Raw genomic sequence first — 25,871 nt, forward strand, 5'->3', positions numbered from 1 at the left:
ATGAAGAATTTAGCATGCTAATTGCTAGCAATTCTGCCTTCAGTCAAAAGTGCACAGAGAGACTATGGGGAAGAATAATAATGGTCTCTGGATTACACTTAAATCCACTGAAATGTGGCACTCTAAATTGTGTCAGCAGTTTCAACTTCCACTCAGGTAATCAGCAGATTATCTTGACAAAGAAATAAAAGTTGCTCCAGGTTTAAACAGGCATATGTCATTTGAACCCACCATTTTTATTTTATTTGGCTTTACCAAAGTATGGTTCAAGTCTTTCTTTAAAATAAGTAAAGAGTCTGTACCTTTTAGGTGATAGTCTGGATTCTGAGCCTGTTCATTTAATTCCTCTAATCCTTAATGCGACGGTAAACAACATAGCCTTACCACAGCATCATGGGATCATTGATTCTGATTCACTTCATTTATAGCTGAGAGACACCTCCTAAAATATCCTCCATAAAAAGATTATGCAACATCCAAACCAGTTCTAAAAGTAAAGATTTTCTTTATTAATCTGTGTGTGTGTGTGAGTAAAAATCTGACTGGTCCATTAACTTCTATTTATAAGCTGTTTATATGCTTCAAGTTTAGCCTCCTCAAGACTCTATCCATTTTTAAATCCACTGTTTAGCCATTACAGTTTCTGTGTTTCTTGGAAACAATGGTGCACATATTTACAGAATATTTATTTAATTTTAGCACTTTTCAAAGATTTCACATTTCTTTACATCTACAGTTAGTGGCAACTGCATGGTGGACTGTGGATAATGTTTTTTTAGCGTGAGAGGGAGAGTGTATTTTTTACATTATAATTTCTAGCATTTTTACTGAAATACATAAATAGTTCTCAGCTAAGATCAGAGCTGTGCTTTGTCATGCACCACAAACATCCATCGAAGAGAGATGACTTTTGCTTAAGAGAAGCTGTAAGTAGGTAACCAAGACTAGTATGTTGTTATTACCCCTATCTGACAGATGGGAATCCAAGACCCAGGGACCCTCAAGTTTAAGAGGCAGGAAAATAATATGGGGCTCCATGGGTCCTGGTGTGCTATGTTGTTAAGACCAAGGACTTGAGTTTTGGAGCATAATATAAATTTCTTATGCTTTATGCCATGAAGTTACTTTGTTGTGGAAAGTGGGATGCAGAAGCAAAGACTGGTAAGTGCTCTTTTTGGGATAAGGTCAAGATATTCATGTGGACAGAGAGGAGGTTGGTAAGGGCCCTTCAGGTACCAACAGGGAAACTATGCCCTTCCTGCAAGCAGTCTGTGTCTCTTAAATTACACACTGGCAAACTTTGCTCCTAGCATTTAACCTGCTAAATGCCTGTAATGGCTAGTTCTGAATTATCAAGTGCCAAAGTCACTTATGTATAGAACCTATTATAAAACACTTTTTCTCACCATTAGTAGAAATATTTTTATTTTAATTTTAGGAAGAAAAGAAAAATGCTATTTGATAGATTTTTTTTTTTTTTTGGGGGGGGGAGGACAGATCCACACAGCCAAATATTTTCAACATGATGCCACCAGTGAGAGGAACATAATGGTTTGAACTTGGCTACAGATGCAATGGCCAGGCATGTCATTTTGTCACATTCATTTGGAAGGACACTACACAAGAATGCTGAATTAGCCCTCCTCCTGTGCAACTCAAGATGAGCTGGAGTTGAGTGATTATGGTGTCAGAATGAGTAGTAGTTTGATGGCATAAAGGGGATCTAATTTCTGTGGGTACATCATGACTCAGAACAGCACAGGTTGGACTGTTTGTGGACATTGCTTGTGGGAGGAAATATGATTTCCCAACTATCTGTAATAATGTTAAACCTAATTAATGTTTTCACCTTCATTGCTGGACAGTTATGTGGACTTGGCAAGGCATTACAGACAAAAAAAAGTGTTATTTTAAGATAAGCTGAGCACTGAAGCACAAGAAATTGAGATTCCAGATTTTAGAATGTAGACAGCAGAGTCATAAGCAGGAAGTTTGTAGATTAGGTGAAAAGAGCACATTGCTGTCTTGGAATTTTTGGTGCCAAGTTGTAGCCTGAGCAAATCTTTCTACTTCAGTATAAATTTCTGGAAGTGTCATGTTACTGCAATAAATTAGCTACATTTTCTTTTACAATATTTCAAAGGACAATGGAGTATAAAACAATAGTGCAAAAATCATACCGTCTGCCTTTTTGCACATTATGAAATTTAAGCTTTGCCATTTCTTTTAAAATGTTTGCTGTCCATCTCCTCTGCTCTTCTAAAAATAGGTTCCAAGAGCATCTTTATTACTATTTTGCCACAGTACTGTTTTTTAAATTGCATGCTACTTTAACAGTCCCATCCACCTGAAAGATACTGATTGTGACTGAAGAAACATAGTTCTGAATCAGAAAGTGGAAAGCACAGGAGTTTAGATGTAAGCGAAACTAGTTTTCATTTTGTTGCCTTTATATATGTCCAAAGCACATTGAGAATCATGATTACAACGTGCAGTGTCTTGGGTTTGTAGGAGTGCTGAACCAAACTCCAAGTTGTGAATTAAAATATCTCCCAGTGAAAGGAGCAGACTTTCAGTGATGAAATAATGTATTACTGAGAACAGTTTTAACGATATTCTTCAATCATGTTCTCAGAAGGTGATATTGCATACAGTTCTAGCATGGCTCTGCGAGTGTTGTCATTCTGGGTAGCATAAACCTTGAGAGATGAACTGTCTTTGTGCATTGACAGCAGTGTGTTAGCCACTGCTTGTTGCTGAATAGCCTGCTCCTTCTCATCCCATCTTGCCTTGCAAATCCAAGTTGGTTGCCGCAGTCTCCTACAGCGAACAGGCTGAAGGCCAAGGACCTTCACAAGCGGCTGGTTGAGAACATGGAGAGAGCATGATTGAGACCATTCAGTGATACAGTAGATACAGGAATGGTCTTGTCAGTGGTTGTTGCAAGCACCTATGAAATGTTTTTTGTACTTCCAACATCCTACGTGAAGGGTCCAACTGGGGTAAAAGTGTTTAATTCCTTTTTCCAAAGAATTTGATTATGATAGAGCTTGGTATCAGCAGAGAATCTGGCAGAATTTTCAGTGACCTAAAAAAACATTGCAAGTGGTAAGCAGGGCAAATTCTTGTTTCTCAATATAGGGTTTTGACTCCTCAATATCAGTTAGATGTGTTCCTAACAGCTAGGATTTGGGGGGATTTAATGCCAACCCCAATGCAAAATAAACAACAAAACCAACAAACAACAAGTAGATTAAACCAAACAAATAAACCAGAAGCTTTAGGAACCTCCTTGTATTATTCTGCAAATCATTATCAGTGCCTTGATTTGTTTAGTTTGGGTCATGTTCCAGGCCAAGGATATGTTAGGGATATGTTAGATCCATATAAGCACTCAGGAGGTTATTCGTGAAACTGAGATCGGGGCAAGCTGCAGATCCTTTGCAATATTTGGCTGTCATTCCAACTGAGGAGAATACAATGTAGTTTGTACAGGAAATGGCTCTTCCTCTAGGAGCTCTTGATACAGGTAAGAGTCTACTATTCTCCTTACATATTTAGGCAATGCAGAAAAGCATAGGAAGGTAGTTACTATTAAAGGGTTGTTACAATAGTCTTAGCCTAAACAGGGTAATAAGCTCTGTTTGAAGCTGACATTATATTTTGACGAGTTCATAGTGGGGCAGTTTCTGACAGTAGCAAATTTAAGAAACAAGATATTGTCACTAGGATATTTTTGGCTGGAAGCAGTTATGAGACCCACTAACTGAGGCTGTATATTAACGTTCACAAAATGTATATTTTCTTCTCCTTAAAATCAAGATATGTCAATTTCAAATCCTGATATTGTGTTACTTCAAATCCCAAGGTGTCGGTGACTCCTGAGGCTACATACAAATAGAGGATGTCTCTACCGTCTATATGTTAAGATGAATTTCAGTGTTCATCTTCTGGTTTCAGTGTCCTGAGTGTTGCAAAACTCCTACACTTATTAGCAAGTACCTTCAGCTGGCATAGGCTGTATACCGTCGTTCTAGAAGCAATTGCTGCTAATGATGCAGTAAGTGGCAGGCAAACTGGGACTGGAGGCAAACTACAGTTCCTTACTCCACTGCCTGATAGTTGCTCCTTTTGGAGCTGAGGGAATGGATCAGAAAGGTTATCTAAACTCCAAAACAGCCTCCAAAATGCTTAGTTCTGAAATTTGTAACTTCCAAGTAAGGAGACATTTAAAAATATTCTCTGGTGTGGATGTTTATTTAAAAAAGTAGGTTGTAATTTGAGTTAGAGGATTGATTTTTACATCCTACTACAGGCTCCTGTCCTGACCCTGGGCAAGTTTTCTTGTGGTTCAGTGACCAGTTATGACAACAGGGATGGGAACTGTCTGCAGTCAAGTTTTTGTCTTGTGCGTGGACATTAGAGCATTTTGTGGGGAAGGATCTTCCCTTGAAATTCCTGGTAGAATGCAATCTGACTTCTAGCTGGGGCTTCTGTATTTGAGTAAAATGCTCATCAGTGTGCTGTCATATCATCTGGGATAGGTAGTTGAATAGCTAGGAACTTGGTATTCTTTTTCCAATATCAACATTTCCTTATTTCATTTTTTTCTTGTTTAATTTGTTTCCTTCATCTAATATTTAAAACTAACAAGCACAAGTAAACAGAAAAAAAAATCAAAAGACTAGAACTCAAAAAAAAAAAAAATCCAGTTTATGTAATTCAATTAAATACATTCTTCCCATGATGCATTGAGGAAATATATTATTACAGACACAAATCACTTTGTAGTGTTGCATTATTAACTGCTTCTGGAACCAGACGATTTTTCTGCCAGATTAGAAAGAAGAATACATAGGATGTATTCTTGATGATAAACATCAATTATCTTAATTCTTATGGGTCCTTCAACATTAGGGATTGCATAAGTCCCCAGAAAGGCGATGCAAAGATGTATGTGTTTGCACGTACTACTAGAGGCCACACTCCTGGGTGGGCATCCAAACAGCTTGGAATTTGAGGATTGAAAACATGCCAAAGAGACAAAGGGTACCCCCAGGAAACACAGGGGTGGTCTTAGCAGTGTAAGGTCCTAAAGCTCTCCCATGTGAATGAGAGGTGCAAGCATTGTTCAATAGTAGATACGTATTTTATTAAGATGGCATTGCTAGGATAGAGAAAATGCTGCAGGAATTACTTGAAAGTTATTCTGCTTTGCTGATTCAAATATCTGAAGATTTCATTAAACTGCCTTGTAAAATTATCGCAGTAGGGAAAAAATAATAAAAAATGGTGGGGAACAGAATTAGGTGATTCAAAGTAGTCTTGATCCATCAGGCTCAGGCAGGAGGAGGAGGTGGGTGTGGGTACAGCACTACAACTGGCTGCTAGGAGCATCTAACAGTGTCTTCTCTGAGAACAGAAACAGTATATTACATTTGGAGAAATCGGTGGTGGGAAGCCAGTTATTTAACACGTATCACTTTACTCAGAAACCTTCATGTCCTCTTTATTTTTTCCTGGAGACTTAATCAAGACTTTCAAAAGTCCTAACCTTCAAGATTTCTAGATCTTTGGAGAACATTTAAAGTGCCCCATAGGTCTCCCCTATGATAGCTGTGCCTGTGTCTGCCTGAGTATTAGAAATAAACCATTTGTATTTAATTGGATGTTGGAAAGCTGGAGATTTCTCACATCACTCTTATGATTCAAGATTTTACTTATTTCTAAAAACAACATCTGGATTTGTTTATGTTGCTGTTAGCCCCTTGCCAGGAGTCCAAGCGGCTATTTGAAAACTGGTATAGCAAACAGTAGGTCATGCTTACAGCCCCTTCCAGTTTCTTGGGCCATGATAGAGAGCTATGTGCTTACACAGGTGCTGGATGAGTTTGTGCTGTAATTGGTCAAAGTTGTAGAAATGAAGACAACAATGTAAAAAAAGAAAATACAGGATTACATATAGAATCATCATTTAGGTTGGAAAAGACCCACAAGATTGCCAAGTCCAGCCACCACCTACCAAACCCCCTGTGACCCAAATACCTAAGCTCCACATCCACTTGTCTCTTGAATGCCTCCAGAGGTGGTGACTACACCCTTCCCTGGGCAGCCTGTTTGGATATGGAATGATATAAAGTAAAAGATCAAGCCCTGGTTTTCAACATTCTCATTGTTTTGCCTTTTTTTTTTTTTAACTCTTTCACCTCTGCAATTCTTTGGCTTATATAGGCATGGATTTCATTTATTTTCCTTAGACCTTTTGTCTCCTTTTGCAGTATAATCTAGGGTGCCATGAATGTCAGGATGAATGAGGAAAGCTGACTCTACAAATTGCTTACAAAGGGTTAGGAGAAGGGAGGGAAGGGGAGGAAGTCTTCAAAAATGTTGCACAGGGTTATTTTGTGACAGGGAAGGAAAGGTAGAATAAACAAGAATGAACAAATATACAACATCTTAAGATACTTGAAGTTTTTATTCAGTATGATCTGATCTACATGTTTTCTGGTAAGAAAGTGTATACTTTGTGATATTTGACACAATTGTGGTTAAAACTAACACCAGGAGTGACCTTAAAAATAAACCATAAGGGTACATAAAAATGAAAAAAAGAGTTCATCTATTTAAAATGTTCAGTTTTGTTTTTCCTTAGTAGCTATCAGTAGCAGTCAATAACATTTAAGAGTACCGCATCTGCACAACAGTAGAGTGATGTCAGGCAAAATGTGGCTTTATGATAAAACTGAGGAAAAGAAAAACGAAGAATGACTATCGTCAGAGCATCCTGATGTGTGAGGAAGAGAAACTTGCAGAAGCTCAGTTGACTGTTGCAGCTCTGTTGGATAGCTGTGTCCTGAGAGAGGGCATCCATCGGGCCTTGCTGCATCCCCTGTTGGCTGGCCAGGATCAGGTAGGGTGTGGGAGCTGCAGCCCTTGCATCTGTATCCTGGCCAGTCTGGTTTCTGATCACCTTGTGGTAGGCTGGGAGCTCTCAGTCCTGGAGACCAGGGTATTCCCCACCGTGCCCTTCTCCATCTGTTTGTATTTGGAACTGGAAATACCATTTGGACTGCAAACCTTGGAGAAAGTCGGCATGCAAACAGCAAATCCCCCAGAGCTGCTGAGTGTGGTACTTGTCTGTGGCTGCTGTAAAATCCTTTGGCTTGAACACAAGGGGAGATAAATAAGTGTTCATCATTGCTGGGTTGCAGCTGAGCTTATTTTGCCCTGTCTAAGCCATGGCAGAACAAAGACATAAATTAGATGTATTAAAGGGGCTGCTTTTGTAGCTTAGTAGGGCTTGGCCGCATCAATCTAGTCAAGGGCAACTGCAGGCAAACAAGATTTATTCACTTGTAAATTGGGCAATATATAGGGTACCCACAGGTTCCTGCCTGGAAACCAAAAAGTGGAGATTATTGGTCTTGTATCTACCATTCATCTGCTCCTTGGGGAAGCATAATAAAAACTTAAGAACGAGTCAAAATATTTTGATGTGTTCTTTGTAAGAGCCATATAAAATTTTTCAAGTAATTTTTTTTTTCTTGGTTATTTGATATACACCCATGTAACTGCTAATGCTTCATAAACATAATATAATTTATAAAGATGGTCAGCTCTGCAGGAATGGAAGGAAACTGATGGACTTACGGTACAAACTCTGTATTTGATTTTCAAATAACTTTGCAGTTATAATTCCAAGTTCTGACTAGTCAATTTATAGATAAATTTTCCTCTTGAAAAACTACCTGTGTCAGTACCATTTATTTTTCAAGGGAAAGGAACATTTTCAGTGACATTTTTCAAAGAGAAAGTTTGAAATCAAATTAATTTTTTATTGTGTTTCAGAATTGTTCTTTTCAGTATAGTTGTTGTAAAGTAAGCCAATGAATAAATATTCCAGAAATAAAATTAGCTTTTTTTATTGGAACTCAAAATTTCCTATGAGATGTCACCAACTCCAAATAAGAAATTTTCTTAATCTTCTTCACTGAGGGAAAAGGAGTAGAGTTGAGGTATTTCAGCTCTTATGCTTGTCAGTAAATGCCCTTGAGACACCGAATAGTTATGAATCTCTATATACCATCTGTATGTAAGAGCTTACATATTTTATTAGTTTTTGTAGTTTCTGTTGTCTTTTTCTTTAGAGGATTGGTGAAGAGATCAGCAAAATTTAGCAGTAGGTTTGACATTTAATATAGATGGACATAAAATCTGACTAGAAAAGACCATGTCCAGAAATCCGAAGAAAACCAAAGCTTCTGGGTCCACAATTTGTCTGAAAGTGATGTTAGTTGTTTGACTGGTTAATATGGATAGTACTTTCCCAATCTCCTCTGATGTCTGTGATGTCTGTTTTTTATTTTTTTATAGCCCAGTGTCATATTCCACTTCAGATATCGTTTCTTCAGACTGAAAAATCCTAGTCTGTTCAATCTTTCCACATTTCAAAGACATTTTATACCATAGGCCAAACGTGTTTCTGTTTCCTCTATTTTTTTCCATTTTTTTTTTAATGTTAGATGGAGAGGCTTCACAGTTCTGAAGTTGCAGTCACGTAGCTGTTAAATGTATAATGATATTGATGTTTTCTTGTTGGTTGGTTGTTTCCTAGTTTTTCTAACTATTTCTAGCCCCTCATTGTTTTTTTGGCCACATTGGGATCTAGAAGTGATGCTGGCACCCAGCAGTTCACAAGGCTTCAAGATTTCTGAATGGCAGTAGCGGATTTACAATCTACTTTAGTGTGTGTTTGATGAGGTTGATTTTTTCTGTGTGCTGTGGTACTTTACATTTGCTGATATTATATTCATTTTTCCATTTTACTGCTTGAATCATTCAGTATCATCACATCCTTGTGCAGGTAGCTTTTCGCAGTTGGTCTTTATTTTTACAATCCAGCAATTTTCGTGCTATCATAAAGTTTTGTTATTCTTCTGTTTTGCCTTTTTTTTTTTTTTTTAGTTCATTTATGAATTTAAGAAATACTATAGATCAGACTGGATACACCCTAGCATCCACTGAATATTTTCTTCCCAACTTTTCTTTCCTCTCTTTAACAAATTACTAACCATAAGGGCACACTCCCTTTGGTCATATGCCAGCTTGGTTTGCTTGCTTTTTGTTTTTCAGTCATTTTTGATAAAAAAAAAAAAAAAAACTTTTTGAAAGTGTGAGCGCTTAATATCAATTATGCTATTCTTATCAATAAATTAATTCAGATGGAGACTTCTAATAGATTTATGAGATTTGGCTTCGCTCAGGAAAAAAAAAAAAACAGGAAGTCTTTTAGTCATTCTGCAATGATTTGCATGTTTGTTTATTCTATTTTATTTTTAATGATTTATAGATTTACTTGTATGTGGGTACTGATGTGTGTCTTAAAGCCCTTTAAAAAAAAAGTGGTACTATATTTGCCATATTTGGTTTCTCTGGTAATGAACTCAACTTGCATTATAGAATAGACACCACAGCTAACAGTTTTATATATATATATATATATATATATATATATATGTATGTATATGTATGTCAATTTTACACTGAATTTCCTTGTGGAAGAATATTAGTAGAATGTAGTGAATTGCTACTGTTCATTTTACATGCTAACTCAGTGGTTTGATTTTTCTCACCCATTTCCCTAAAAGAAAGAGTTTAGAGTTGAAATTACCTAAAGTTTTGCCCTACAGATCTCTGCTGTCAAGAATTCATTTAATTTCTCAGCTGTGTACCGGTCTTTTTCAAGCCTGCCTTGCAGACTTTTTTAGGCTTTTTTTTTCTGTCATTGTTTTACAAGTTATTAATTACTTTTTTATATCTTATATCAAATGATTGATCATTTTTTTGAATTCCTACATTTATGCTGGTATTTGGTATTAACTGCACAGAGAAGATCTTGATCTCTATTTTTATCATTTAATTGTGGCTCCTTCTCTAGAAGGAGTCTTCTACTTCCAGCAGCCTCTTTTCTCTCTTGTTAAATCAGATTGTTTTTATTTCTTTCATTTTTAATTTTTCAAAGTAAGTGACATGTATTTCTTTTCAATCTCTAATATGGGGGTTTTAAATTATCTCCTTGCTGCCTAAAATAACTTACCCTGTTGTTTGTTGCTTTTAATTTCTATATAACAAGTCGTAATTTTTATGTACTAACTCTTCCTTTACAGAGCAGCTTAATTTCAATTTATGTATTATTTTTTTCATGTGTGTACCTCTGCACTTGAAATAAGTGTTGTTGAACTTCAGTGGGGTGTGGCCACTGCTGCAGAGTACCTCCTCAACAGCAGTGTTTTCTCCTGTGTGTTGCTTAAAGCATGCAACGTGTCTGCATTTTAGGTACCTTTGCTGCTAACTTGAGCAGTTGTGTGTTTCTATTTTCTAAAATTCAGGGTTGAAGTTGCTACCTGTCTGTTCAAAGGTAACAGAGGTCTCTGTTTTCTCTCCTCATGGATCTTTATCACCATATCTACCGTTGTATGAAATGGTAACATCACCTGGTCATGTTCTTAATAACCTGGATATAATGTTTTAGTGCTCTGAAATGAAACTTCAGAGAGATTTTAGAATGATCAGTAGTACCTCATTGGCCCTGCTTGGTTCTAACCATTCTTTAAAGCATAACTCCTCTCTTTTACCAGAGCTTCCCACTCCATCCTTGTGTCATTTGTACTCTGCCTCCTCCAGGTTCTACTTTCCACTAAGCTCCTGGTATATCTGCTAAGCTGTTCGCTCAAATAAGGTTTTCACCTAGCTTATTTTAGACTTCTGCCATTAGCCTATGTATTTTTGACATAACCCTAGTTATCCTAACATTGTGATTAATTGGGACTTAACATCCTGAGACCGTGGTTTGCTGTGTTCTGTGTGCATTTTGTCATCTTTTTTTTTTTTTTTTTTTCTGATGGAGGAAATTCACAAGGAATTTTTATGAATTAATTCCTCATTAAGTCGCATAAAGACCAAGATAGAGGGGGAATAAGACTGAGAATGCTGATCTGAGACCCTCTGAGGATATCACATAGTAAAGATGTGGAAGTCTGCATAATCACTGCATGTTCTTTTAGTCATCTTTTTGTTCGGTGGTCTTCTAAATAACTGTTGTCTTAGCACTGTTTTCTCAGCATGTGTACCAGTTGCTTTCAAGTATTCATTGATGCTATTCTGTTGAAATTTGAGGAGTTCAAATGTGCATAAGACCATAGTTTTGATGCAGGTGCACATGAGGACATTTCAGTGTCCTTATTAGTCATTAAATTTCTATATTTTCAGGCAATTCTTCTGTTTGGCAGAAGTTGGGGTCATCTTTGCTGAAGACTAAACAATGAACACACAACCTACCACCACTTATTGTAAACGTGTCACAGTATGCAGAAATTCTGAGGCAAAATCCTGTAATAGGATAATTTCCTTCTCTGTGGGTTGCATTATCTAAAACACTTATTTCTTTCTCCCCTTCTTTGTTACTTTTCAAGGTGTAGTTATTCACACTGCTTTCAGTAAAAATGTTAAACACAGTGTCTTCCTCTTAGTATTTTCAGAAAATGTTAGGTGTTTCTATTTCTTGTTCTAAAATGTAAGCTCTTTCATGGATCCAGCTCATGGGTCCTTTTTTCATCTATGATGAGGAGATTAGCAAGGAATATAAAAGCTGTGTGTGTTAGATTTTTACATCTCAGGAGAAGGACTTGTTAAGGAGCTATTGATTTCACATACCTTCCCACCCTGCCTGCCTCCTCCCCCATCATCTTCTGTATTTAAATGGGAAATATTGGTACCTGTGGAGACACTCCTCCTAAAGGTTCTAGTTTTAGGCGTTTGCCTGGGTATTACTTACAGAAAAATTGAATGGAAGTGAAGGGAGAAAGGACGGTTTACAAGAAGTTTGGTAAGAGAATACATAGGAGAGGAGGGGAAGGGGAAGGAAAAAAAAACAAAACAAGAACTATCCAATCAGTGTTGAGAGACATTATTATTGACATAATTGACATTATATTTGTGTTTTAAAATATAATTCTGCTTTTTCATTCACTTAAACCATAGCTCAAATTTGATTTCTTTAAATGTATCCATTAAAATAAATGTTGGGTGGTTTGTCCATATAGAAATAAACTCATTTTCTTAATATTCTTACATTTTCTAAAACTGAGTGTGAGGCTCCTGAACCTAGTGTCATGGAGTGCAAGGTTTAGGAATATTTCCACAGCAGATTCTTTGTTGCCTTTTATTTAAATGGAGGGGTTTGGCAGAGGACGACAACCAGCAATCATTGCATTTCTATAGGTCACTACCTACAATTGCTTAAAAACTGGTGATTTTTTTTTGTGTGTGTGTGTGCAAATCTGCATTGCATATCTTTCTGTTAAGGAAACGTGGTTTCTCTAGGATGATCTTCCTTGGTAAAAGGACAAGAATGCTGTTCATTTTGAAGGTCTAATAAACAGTTCAGCAGAATTCAGTCCAGTTTAGTTATTTACAGATACCTCTGTTGCATAGAAACTCCTCTAGTTCCACGAAACAACTTCCAAGTTCCTTCCTGTGCATTCAGCAACACAGTGATCATGATCATTTTGAAATATGTTTTTTACAAGTCCTGAAATTTCCAACTCACTGAGCAATACTTCTCCTCTTTCCATTTTCAAAAATAAAAGTTATGAAGCACTTTTTATTTATGGCCTATTCTGATCTTGGACCTGCTTAATGTATCATGACTTGATTTAATGCACTACCATAACAACAGTTACGGGTCTTTTGCGTACGCAGGCAAAATTTACGCTTCAGAGTCAGAATGCCAGGCTACCTCCTCCTTAGATCACTATCATAAAGTTCCTTTTTACATGCAGTAGTTGAGAGAATGTCATGATCTTCAGATCCTACTGCTCAGGATTTTTGTTGTGGTTGGCCTAATAAAATGTGTGGTTGAAAGTCAATGAGCAAACATGTGTTTGGAAGATATACATATGCCCACAGAGATGTTGCAAAAGCTCATCTTATTCTATTTCAGGAGGATGTAAGGTGGTTTTTTAAGTTCCTTTAGCATCCTGGGGATTAATTAATGTGGTTCAGTGACAGACCCCAATGTGAAAGTGGAATGACAAGACTCAACTGTAGGATGCTACAAACATTACAGTAATGGCTTCATAGGAGAAAGTTATGTCAATCAGATTTAACCCTCCTGTTGTAAGCAAGAAGTCTCTATAATTCACCTGGCCAAAACTACAGTCGATGTACACAAATATGGTTTCACTGCTGCAAAGGGTGCTGTAATGATTTATGCCAACATAGGATGTAACTCATGGTCTACTGACAGCAGAATTTGCAGTTTAACAAGGCTTGGTTAAAAAGTCTAAAGAAATACATGTGCAAATTTTTTTTTTCTTCTAATTTTCAACTACATGTTATTTTTTAACCAAAGCATAACAAACCTTAGAAACAGTTGCTATTGTTAGTGTTATTAGTAACCTTATGTTTGTGTACCTTATGATGATGGCATTCCTGAGAGAAGATCTTGATTAAGGTAAATAGCATAGTGAGATCAGTCTGCAGTGCCCTTTCGAGATGTTAACTGTTGTTATCTTGGCTGGGATGTGAACTTTCTCCTATTCAAAGGAGAAAAAAGAAATGTAGAAGTCAATGTATGTCTTAAAATACGTGTATGCATGTGCATTTCAATGCATTATAACACACTGGAGAAAATCAAGGCCCCCTATTTGTCCTCTTCCACAGGATATTACTTTACTGATCCAAATGAAAATGCCGTAAAACACTGTAACAGAGAATAATGTAAGATAATGAATCACAATATTCATCTGAGGTTGCTGTTGCATGGAATAACTAACACTCCTCTGGTGTCATCTTGCTGGATCAGTCTGGCAAATTATAACCAGAGAGATACCATGTACAGCGTCATCTATTTAAACGCACTTCGATGAAACTAAGTACGGGGAAGGTTCCCCGAGTTCCCCAACATTGCTAGATACAAACACATTCACTGCATTGTTAATCCTACTAATTTAATACAAATCATGCAGGTCTCCATGAGATTTATGCAAAAGAACAGCTGAAACCTGTGATTAATGTTGGCAGTGGAAAGATCGGTTTCAGTCTGTTGGCTAAGGTTAATCTAGTACTGGGGAAATATTTATCCTTTGCTATGATATAGCTTAAAATACTATCTGTATGTAGGATTGCCCTTAAGATAAAGTACAGGGGGCTGAACAGAAGCAGGAATTAGCTGCTGACTTTTAGCTTAGACTTATAATTTACGGGTTTAATTTTGCTGCTTCTCGCTTCCATTATTATTAATTTATGTATTGGTGATAATAACAGCAATAACAGCTTCATCTCCAAGTGCTCTAAAGACAGAGATGATTGTAAAAACTGAAGATGGGGATCAATTCTCCATCACTGAAATGCATCTTTATGTGAGATGCAGCATCACATTTCTTTTCAGAAAGTCCCTTAGAAGGGTGAGAAAATTGTAGTTGGTCCATTGCTGGGAGGGGCTGCCTGCCCTGCTTCAAGTTGGATAAGATACTTGGGCTACATCTACATGAGTAAATAGAAAAGGAAAGGAACCATTTTCTATTCCTGAGGCTCACTGGTGTGCCTCAAATAATATCCATTTGGTAAATTCTCTTTTCTTCAAAAGAGACCAACATACCCAGCTGCCTATTGGGAATGGTCTGTGGCTGATGCCAAGGTATAGGCTGGCAGACTCTGAAAGCAGATGGACGCCAACCAAAACTATGCCATGTTGCATGTAAATAGTTAAACAATAGGGGTAATGATGCACAAATGCCCATAAGTCTTCCTATCTCTATTTTATTTATTAAATTATTTACAAAAAAAAGAAAAAAAAAGTCTTAGAATTAAATTTATTCTGTAAGTTGTAATTATTTACAAAAAAAAAAAAAGTATTTGGTGAATTAAATAATTATTTATTTACCTAAATAATGTGACTAATTCAGCCTGTTTTTAAAATCAGACTGTCTATACCAGCATAGAAATCCAACATTTTGAGAGGTCCTGCTGACCAAAAGAAGAAGAAAAAATAAAATTTGCTAGGGATAAATCAAAACAGAAAAACAAAAATAAAAATACAAAGTACAAAAGTTTTGCCATACTTTGTTTCATTTTCTTTGGTCTATGAAGATTTTTTTTCTTTTTATCCTGGAGGGGCCTAGCCTAAGAAGTTTCATGTTTTTAACGTCACCATCATTAAACTGATGTTTTCTGGATTGATACAGACTTATCTAAAACAAAATTTGCATAGATTGTCTCAATCGATACTCTTTGCAGATTTAAGTTTTCTCTTGCAAAATATTTGCCATATATTTATATATAAAACGTACCTTTTTTTTTAACTGGAAATTCTGTGAACAATTCTACTAACTCTTCCCACAAGGACAATAAACAGTGTCCTTATATAAATGTGGTTTGTGTTGGGCAGTCATCTATCTGAGGATAATCATAGAATCATTAAGGTTGGAAGAGACCTTCAAGATCATCTGGTCCAACCATCACCCTACTACCATTATAGCCCACTAACGATACTGTTAAAAGTGTTTGTTCCTGTATTTTGGAAGTAACTAACCAGAGACAAGGGTGTGCATTCAGTGTAACAGGGCAGGATAGAGGCAAATAGCCTTCCCACTTGTGCAGATTACATAAAGAAGTGATGAAGTGGGATGAACCATGCTATGTAATTGTATTTTCTCTCCCTTGGAACACTGTGCTATGTACAGAAAACTCCGAATTAAACTACCTTTTTGTAAACCAAACTTTTTTTTTCCTTACTTTTTACTGAGAGTGAGTAACTCATTTCCTCAGCTGTTCTGTTACAGGAGGATAATTTTGACAGGTGTCTCTTATCCCCCTTCCTCCCTAATAGCAGCTCAGACACTGTGCTGGGAGAGCTTGTTTCTGATGTTCTTGTTAAGGATGAGTGTTTCATGGAGGAAAATTAAGCAGCTATTAAGAAAGAAGAAAGCAAAATATAAGCAGAATGTTGGCTGCTCTTTCTGAAGATAGGACAGGCTTTGGACTACCTGGAGTCATGGTGTTTAACCTAGAAAGGAAAACATGAGCCTGGAAACAGGCAGCTCAGCTCAGTAGATTGGATTGCTAACCAGAAATGACTGGCCACATTTTGTCATGAAGAACGTGGTGCATTAACAAGGAAGATGGATGTGAAGTAGGAAGAGATGCTTGGAGGTATGTGACATGCTCAAAGGACACATCCAACCCTCCTGACTCCCACTCGGGCCTCCAGCCCCTGGACCAGGCTGGCAGCTGGGTCCTCCTGGGCTCAGACTGTAACCTTGTGAAATCAGTGGAAGAGGCTCACACTGACTCCCGAAAGCAGAAAAATTTGTACTTCAGTTTTAGAGATCATTTGAGTTGAGTTTTCTGGAAAAAAAAAAAAATAACTCCTTAGAAAAAGTGAGAAAGCACAATGCAGAAGTTTATATTCTGTGTGCCAAATGTGGCTGCATCCTAGGTGAAAACAAAGACCTAAAATGCAGTCTTCCTCGTCATCCTTTCCTACTCCCCATGGTCTGGCCCCCACTAATAGCAAAGGGATGTTTGTTTTAAGGCCACATGCTGAAGGAGAGCAACTCCCAGGGGCCAGGTCCTGCCATGAACCCCACATTTCTTAGCTCACCTTCCAATTGGGTTGGAGCTTTTAGTGGCTCACAGTCTGGACATGAATTGCAATTTCATTGCTTTTCTCCATGACGTTAACAGATATGACTTGATAAGTGGAACAGGACTTTTCCATTACATAAGCAAAGAAACATTTTTCACTATTGATGTGCATGGTATGTAAAAAAGGTGAAATGTACAAGGCCTTTTTTTTTTACATCTGCATGTATGCTTTTAAGTTTTGGGGCTAGGCTGAGGTGAAGAAATTTTCCAGACTTGCCAAAACTGACAGTTGCTTTCATTTTGCAGCAAAACCTAAATGGATTCTTTAATTTTTATTGCTATAAAAAGTCTGATTAGCTACCAGAAACCTGTATAGACCCTAGGTGTTGCTAGCAGGCAGTGATGCAGTATAATTCTGTAAAAATACTGTAGCATTCAATTAAAATCAAAGGCTGCTGAGTTTCCATATGGTGCATTTGTGGCTTTATTGTGTCCTTGTCATGGTACCATTCAGTCTCTTTCCACACATACAGGTAGAGATGACTGTGACTTCCCCCCAAAACCAGGATGTAATACTCAATGGTTCTGCAGTTATATCTCAGGTAACGTTGATTTGAGTAGGACTGAAATTCTGTTGCCTCTTGAGAAGATAAAAGCCATCTGTGACTCAGAGCTTATTTCAACTTAGAAAATGTGAAAAACTAGGCAATGTTTTCTCCTTCCTATTTCAGATTTTCCTGTTTCTTAGTTAGAAATTCATGTTTTGTTTAAAGTGCACGTACACTCAAATATTAGAGAAGGTCCTGGGAGGAATGGAACAGGAAGCATGTTCTGCATCACAGTGCTAACTCCTTCCAGTTTGTGATCTTTCTCATTCTAGTAAGGAAGTTTAAAAGGGAGAATGGCATTGCTTTACTCAAAGTATTGCAGTTTTGGGATTTATGACAGGTTTGGCTGCTTTTTATCTCACTTTGGCTCCTTCGCTAAGCTGCTGGATATCTTGAATGAAGTGTGCTCCTGTCCTTATTTCTTTAGGCAGGGGAGGAAGCATACTGCAATATCATGGGTGAGATTTGAAGGTGGAGTGCTCTTTTCTGTACTTGTATTTTCTTTCAGTGGAGGTTGAAATATTGTAAATTGCTAACATCTGTGTTATATGCCCTCTGCACATTCATAATCTGATTTTTTTTTTTTCCTCAGCTCAGTTCATCAGAGTGACTTTGGCAGAAATGAGAGTACTCAATACATCCTAAAATATCTCCCCTAGAAGATAGTTAACCTCAGGTCTGCCTGCTCACTGTTCAGGGCTGATTGGGCCTATGTTGCTGTTTGCATACACAATTTGAACCCATCCCATTACCTGCCTAACAAAGTGGGAGAGCAAAATATATTCAGCAGAGTCATTATGGGAGCCACCTTCTGGAGATCTGTAAATAAGATGCTGTTTGCTGTGCAGAGTGTGCATGCAGGGAGACTGAGATAAAGTTCTAAGTCTGATGCTATCTTTTGAATTGATTAGGCTTTCATGAGCAGACAATTTTCTTGCACCAAATTTCTACTTGTCTGTCTAAACCTGGAGAGAGTTTGGCCAAAGAGCAACCTAAAGTTGAACATATTAGATCTTTCACTGGTATGATCTGGCATGGATCTGAATTAATACATCAAGCAGAGAAACAAATGTGTGTGTGCAGGGTTATTGACCAACTGTTGTATTTCAATATAGTTGCACAACATTTTCCTGAGTGCTTCCCCTTAAACGGCTTTTGGGATCCTTGTGAATGAAAAAGTTGTATTAAAACAAAACAAAAAAAAAAAAAAAAGAAAAACAAAAATTGTCTGCATTGTTTTGTTTATTTTTTTGTCCCCGAGGGAGTTACACTTCCAAATTCCAGATATCACCAGCAGCTTTGAGATTTGAACATCTTTTGAAAGTTTTCTTCTTCATATATGTTATTGCTAATGCAGTACTAAATTGGAATTCTATTTATTCACCTTCAGCATAACCCGTGAACCGAGCACTGGGCTGGCCAGACCCTGCTCCGAACCACTGCAGCTGTTCTTATGTCACCTCTTCATGCAAGCAGGACCTGTCTTTGCTGGCTCATTAAAAAGCCACATAAAATATTACTGCGGTGCCAGAGTCTGTGTCACAGCAGGGCACCATGCAGCCAGGCATCATGAAACAAGCTTGGTCCAAGAGGCAGCGCAGCCCGTGGCAAGCTGTTAACCTCACAGCCACTAGTGCTGGGAACAGGCTGCGTTTTGCCTTCAAGAAGCTGGTGGCAATATCTGGTGCTAATGGAGCTTTTTGATTTATAAGCCCCATATAATGCCAGAAGCAAAATTTCCCAGGTAAATCATCAGTCTGCTGTGTTTATAGGGCTTGTGAGATTTCAGTGTTATGCTCCCTCCTAGAGCAACTGTGTTGCATGGGAAACGCCATGTGGGTGCTTTGTTTTCTGTGCTGGTTTGTTGTTCTGTTCCTGTGAATTAATCCCTGTCAGCAACAAGTTGTAATAGAGGCTGTTTCTCAAGAGGAAGTATTTCTGCCGTTCTCACCGATAACTTTACTGTTAATCAATATTTGAGCCACCAGGGCTAAGAAATCTGGTACTGCGTCCTTGTTTCATCTTCTTTAATGGATAGATTATTTCTGTGTCAGCTGTGGATCTGAGTTTTCAAGTGACCATCTGTGCAATTGGTGTTATTCAATCAATGGTCTACAGCCCACAGGTGCTCCATAAAACATCAGAAGGTGATCTGTAGAGCAGTGGGAGTTGAAAGTGAAAATCAAAGCAATCCTAAAGGCATACGCAGTGATGCCCTGCAGTTAGCAACAAGCAGCGATGTGCTGGCTGCATGCAAATCCGGCTCAAAGGTGCAGGTCGATGTGTTGCCTGTGGATTTTTTTTTCCTCCAAAAATTTCAGTGGCTCTTTGGTTATTAGAGAAGCTTGATAAACACTGTTCTAAAGGATGCATTTGTTTTATGAAGGGAGCTATTTTAGCATGGGAAGGATGTTTAGAAAGCTGCATGTCAGGTTGGATTGTGACTGTGTTGGAGTATGGGTGTTGGCAATTCTGGCTCTTCCTTGAGGTGTCATGAAAGAAATGTGCTGGCACAGATGCCTGTGGGTGGGCACCTGGGTCTGCTTACAGACAGCAGGGTACAGCTGCCTCAGTTTTACTTGGCACAAGCACAAGACTCCTTTGACTGCACAAGAGGCCCCTGAAGCGTGCTGCACGCACCGTCTGCCTGGAGCAGGGGACTGCCTCTGTGAACCATGGTGATGCTCCTGAGCGGTGTGCCTGGGGGTGTGGTTTGCATGAGCTTTGCAAAAAAAAAAAAAAAAAAAAAAAAGAATAAAATAATAATAATAATAATAATAATAATAAAAACATTCCTTAAAGGTTTGCCCTGTGAGAAGGGTGTCAGAACTGCCCTTAGCAGTAGCTATGGGTAGTTGTGAGACATCTCTGCAATTTTCCAGTGGTCGCAAGGACCCGTTGGTGACTGAGTGGTGCTGTGTCAGCACAGGCTGTATTCCTACCCACTTCACCAGCAGGAAATTGTGGACTGCTCAGTTTGCCCTACGTAGGCACAGATCACCTAGTTCCCATTACTTCCTCATTGCAAGGAGGTATTTCTAAAGGTGCGATGCTTTTCAATATGGTCTCCCAGAATGTTTTCTTTTTCGTATAAACAAGAAAATTATTAGCTTGTGGACTATGATACAATGTACAGTACTGACAGCCCTGTCTATTAGAGGATTATGAGAAAAAAAAAAACAGAACCTGAAATTGTTTCACAGTACTGCTATATTAAGGTGTTCTTTTTCTTTTGTCTCTTAATTTGCACCTTTTGCTTGCATTCTAGTCATTACATTTTATGTTTTTTTTTTTTTTTTTTTCACAACTGGGAAGACTCAAAACTTTTTGTTCCCACTCTTTTCTTGTTCTTTCTTCTTTTTTTTTTTTCTCCTTATGAAAGGTGAGGTTTTTACATAATCACAGGATTTCAGGAAATGAGCTTTCTAAACATACAAACAACACTCCCGTTTGTCCATCCACCTTATTATATCTGTGAGTGTCATAATAAAAATGCGAATGCTGCCACAACTCTGACTGTGAGATTTATTCTCTGCTGACAGTTTCATTACTGAGAAGAACAAGATCATTTCACTTGAAATACAAGGGAAAAAAAACCCTCTGAAATTATCTCTGCTGGAATTTGAATTTGTCTGCCATCTAGAAAGCAGTATGAGTAAGCCCAGGACATCTTGAAGTGCTACTTGTGGCACTCCTCAAAACATATCCGATGGCTGCTGAGCTGCTGTACGTGGTTAACTTTGAATTAAGACCAGCAAGCATCCGCATCCAGAAGGTTTTAATTATGTAATATAGCTGAATCTGAAAGAGGTTAGTTAACCATCACAAAATCCTTGTAGAAAACAAGATCTTGTGCAGAGAAAGTTTATTATAAGAGATACAGGATAAACAAAGCTTGGGGGACAATTGGGATTCTGTAGCAGAATTATATACCCTTTTCAGCCTGATAAGCTTCTAACAAGTCCCATGTTTTGAAGGGTTCTTCACTTCATTGAGGTAGCTGGGGTCGTAGAGATTGTTTCAGTAAGATTATTCATCTTCAGAGCTGTGCAAAATAGCAATGAAATGCACTTGCTAACCATGTTTTAGAGATTGAGGCATATGCTATTTTTTTGCAATTATGATTGAGCAGAAAACAAGTCTTAGCGCATACAGGAGATTTTTTCCAGTTCAGTGTTTTTAAGGTGAAATGAAAAAAGTATGTTAAGGTTTCGAAGTATTGTGCCTTATAAAGGTTAAAGAGTACTTTTATTGAATTTAGTTGTAAAAAAACAGTGACACGCTGGATTTAGTAATGCATGAACACCCTGATCTTCAATTTTTTTATCATTTTTAACAACATTTTTTGGGAAAAAAATGAACATTTGAGTAAAAATTCCAAGGGAGAATTTCCTTTTATTGAGTGTTAATTCTGAGTAGGGCCATTAATTTTGGCTTGCAGTTGCAAGCAATTAATCAAATAGTCAAGAAAAGAAAGTTTAATTATTACTGTTTGTGCAGGCTTTAATTCTCATGAGTGCAAGCTGTCAAACTGCTGACTGTCATGTGTCCTGACTCAGGCTTTCATCTCTTTCTGTGTCTTGCTGAGTTTTCTGTGGCATGTGTACATGTATACTTTCCTGTTTGCCTTACCAAGCTCTCGCCAATCTCAGTGCCTTGTGTCCATCTCTTTCTGCTGACCTGAATGCAGAATGACACAATGCTTAACTGAGCCTTGCTGTACTGAAGGGACTTTGGGTGTGTCAGAGTCTGGTGGAGTATTGTGGTGCTCAGGAATATCCTGGGCTTGAAGAAATGCTTGTGGTATCTTCTGTAATCCCTTCTACAACTTGCTTTTGCAACACCCTGTATATGTTCCTCCACACTGCTGAGATGCTTTGTGTGCTCCTGTCTCCCTCCTCTCTCACTGCAGAAGACACACAGCACTCAGAAGAAAACAATTGAAATAATTTTAAGTAATTTGTAAGACCAAGAATCAGGGAAGGGAATGATTTTTACATCCTTAATTCTGAACTCAGTGCTCACTAAAGCTTCTGTTGTTCCAGGTTTTCACAGGGAACAGCAATGCTGACAGTGTGGTTCACCACAAGCTCCTGCACTCCATGAAAGCCCGATTCTTGCGCTTCATCCCTCTGAAGTGGAATGTCGGTGGGCAGATAGGACTGAGAGTGGAGGTCTTCGGCTGCTCCTATAGTAAGTGGCAAAGTCTTAACTCACATTTTCTCAAAGAGCTTTTGTTGGTGCTGTCAGTGATGCAGGAGGGATGCATCAGAGCATGAATTAAAATGCAACATGGAATACGTAGTCATTTATTTTTTCAGTAGTTGCCCTTGCCTTTCTGCATGGGGATGCACTAGCCCATCTAGCTCAGCTGGTGAAGCTTTCCCAGAGCTAAGCCCAACACAGTGATCTGCTGCTGCTTGTGAGCACAAGGTGGTCTGATGCTGTGGAACCTCCTGCCCCATTGAAGGACACAGAGCTACTTGGGATCTTTTTATAGGGTTTAATTTAGGAATAATACTACCATCTGCTTAAGTGTATTTTTAGTATGTAATAGTTTATTTTTGTTTTTAAGGAATGTTATCTAGTTGAGGAGAGTGGTGCAGCTTGTGCAGCTAGTATTTCTATTTGAGGCTGATGATTTCATAGCTTCAGAGAGAATTTTGCTGCTTTACTGGTTTTGCATGGGAGTTTTCTTCCATGCTTTTCTTCAAGATATGGTGATGATCTTCTGAGACACTGTCTGTATCACTTTGTCATGTGGGCTTTGGAGCAGCTTATGAACACTGTTACCTGAGGGTGTTTCATCTGCGTAGTTATCTCTGTGTACTGCAGATATATGACCTATGACCATGGAAGAGTATGGAAGTAAAGAAAAAGAACCAGTGTTGCTCCCAGGCATAAGATGAAGACAAGTGCACAAATGAGGAAACACAAATCCAGTATTTGTTTCTTTGGTGGCTGTGGTTTTATTTCTGAAATGTGACTTTATAATGTTCAGAGACACTGCTGGAGACAGGTAAAATTTTATGGGGGAGTTGAGGGGATTTGCAAGCTTTGGCCAGAAAATTCAGTGTGGCGTGGCACAGATCACCATCATGTGATGCTACTGTAATTGTACATCTCCCTATTTAGATTAGGTCCTTATCTCCTCCTCGGAGGTGTAGAAAAGGGGTTGTAAATAGAAAAGTAGAAAAACTCCTATTTGGGACAGTTCTTGGATTCATCTGAGCAGTATCAAAGTGCAAATTGTCTTAAAACTTTTGATTCACATGATTCCACTGAATTGAGAGCACACTCCTGGACTCTCAGTGGCTTCATCAGCACTCTCAGGCTTTACAGCCAATTCATGTGGTTTTGCCTGAAGGATCTTGTTATAGTCTGTGTTGATCCAAAAGTTCCATTCAGCTTTTTTTTTTTTTTTTTAAGATGCTGCTTCTCCACCTACTTTGATGCTCAGGCACTATGGACTATTCATTTAAGTACAGACCTGCAATGTCCTGGTCTGGACAGGTAGCCACTTATGCCAAGAGACCTTTTTCACTCCCACCAGTGGACCTGTAAACTGAAACCTGCAAATCAAAACCAACTGCCCTTGATGTCATCATTCCAAAACAGCTATATCATCTATTCCCAAGGAACTTTTTTTTCATTACAGTGACCAAACCTCTGCTATAAAAAATGTAGTCCAAATAGACTTGCTGCAAATAAAAACTGGAACTGAAGATGGAATTTTTTTCAGCTGAATGTGATTTGGTGCTCTCCACATGAAATACTATATGGGCACTACCTCCATGTCAGATTGTGGTTGTATCTTCTGTGATATAAAGAAGACTTCAGAGTGACTTGCTGGCTGAGTTTCCTTGTGCTGATATCATCTAAGTCTTCCTCTTTATCCTGTACCCTGCAGTTACTGGAAATAAAAATGGTTGTAGAGAATTAAGGTGTGAGATTGAAGCAAGGCAGAAAAGAAATAAAGGGATTCATAAAAGTTTTACAGGGTGTTGAAATATTCATTCCATTTATATAAATGCGCCATTCAGATTTCTGTCTGGCAAATTGTGTATGCCAAGCAATACCTGTCTACAAGTTTTGCTTATATAGCTTCACAGTCTTGGCTACTCCTAACCCAGGCATTCTAGCACTGTACGAAGATGTATGATCATTTATAAAATGTCATCTTTACTGTTAAACTGATGGAATGTCTGCAGCAGATCCTGAGCTGGTGTACCCCTACATAATGCATTTTGTAATGCTCGACAGCATACAGACTCATCCACCATGTTCAATCCTGGCACAGGAAATATATAAATAAATTGAAAAAAGTTAAAAGAAATGACATAAAATCACTAGAGGCAGTAGGGGACAGGCAAGGGAAAAAATGGAACTTAAGGAAGAACAAATGGCCCAAATGTACAGCACCTCTAAGAGATGACACTTCATGCAAGCGTCTGTGTGTATGAAAGAAGGGATGTGAGGCTGGAAGTAGGAACAGCATTCTAATCACCTACTGGTACCAAAGGTTTAAGCTGATACAAATTAATCTGTAAGAACCTAATTCGCAGTTATGCCCAATCCTCTCTATGCTGTTGGAATGATTTAAAGGCTTTGTTAAGTAAACAAACAGACTACTTGCTCTTAAGTCCACTAAAGTTGAAGAAAGTGTTTCCACCAGCATTTTAGCTTTGATTACAGTCGTGAAGCATAATATAAAAAGAGAACACATTTATGAGGGACACAGGTGAACCAGATCCTGCACAAATATGCATCTGCAACTGCTGGATGATTTCTACCTCTTAAACTACTTGTGGTAGCAGGTTAAAATTCAGGTGATGCTGGACTTCTGTCTGTATATTCCACCTTTCAAGCAACTGCTGCCCCAAAGTGTAGTACCTGATCTGGAAACAGAGTTGCTTTATAGTGATATATTCTGGGCAGAAAGTCGCAGAAGCAATGATTTACAGGCAAGCTGGAGATTCTTTTTGTGCAAGTGGCAGCATTCATTGGATGGCTTAAATAAAAGTTTGGGGATACTGACAGCTTAGGCCATTTGAATTTAATGTGCTGCTGTATGTCTGTTAAAATACGAGACTACTGCCAAACATGAAGCTGAGCACCCCTCTGCTACACCAAGGCATGCAAAATGGCCTGTGGCTCCTTGGATTGTCTCTGATCTCATCAGCTCCTTTTTAACGTTGCGTATTTGAGCAGAAGATGGCAGCTGTAGGAGAGGTTTGTGGCTTTGCTGCTTAAGCTTTTTAGTGATGGCAGAACTGGGTGTGACACTCTTGTGCCTGTGCAATGCTCTGACCTCCAGTTGTGGAGCATGCCTGTGCTGTGCAGCACACTGCTGAACAGGTCCCAGGAGCACAACCTTGTGCTAACTTCTGGTAGAGGTAGCTTTCAATGATGACTGTGTAGTAGGAGGCAGATGGAAGGCATCAGGTCTTGTAGGTCACAGAGGTCTCTGCCAGAACACAGTAACAAAAAAATATCGAAGGATCATATTAGAGATTAACTGCAATATACACTGGATGACAAAGTGGCTGACTTACCATGTGACTGAACTGTGCTACTGAATGGCACTCGTTGTAGTTCATTACTCTTGGGATAATT

At 38.3% G+C, this 25,871-nt stretch overlaps 1 protein-coding gene across 1 annotated transcript in view; it reads left to right on the top strand.

The window, feature by feature from the left end:
• Positions 1 to 25,871, top strand: part of CNTNAP5 (contactin associated protein family member 5) — a 216,383-nt gene that overhangs the window by 41,611 nt on the left and 148,901 nt on the right. The window contains exon 5 of the mRNA XM_050711667.1: positions 22,301 to 22,448. Coding sequence (XP_050567624.1) covers positions 22,301 to 22,448 — 148 coding nt within the window. The remainder of the gene's footprint in view (positions 1 to 22,300; positions 22,449 to 25,871) is intronic.

The sequence above is a fragment of the Cygnus atratus genome, chromosome 6, assembly GCF_013377495.2.
Source record: "Cygnus atratus isolate AKBS03 ecotype Queensland, Australia chromosome 6, CAtr_DNAZoo_HiC_assembly, whole genome shotgun sequence".
Lineage (NCBI taxonomy): Eukaryota > Metazoa > Chordata > Aves > Anseriformes > Anatidae > Cygnus > Cygnus atratus.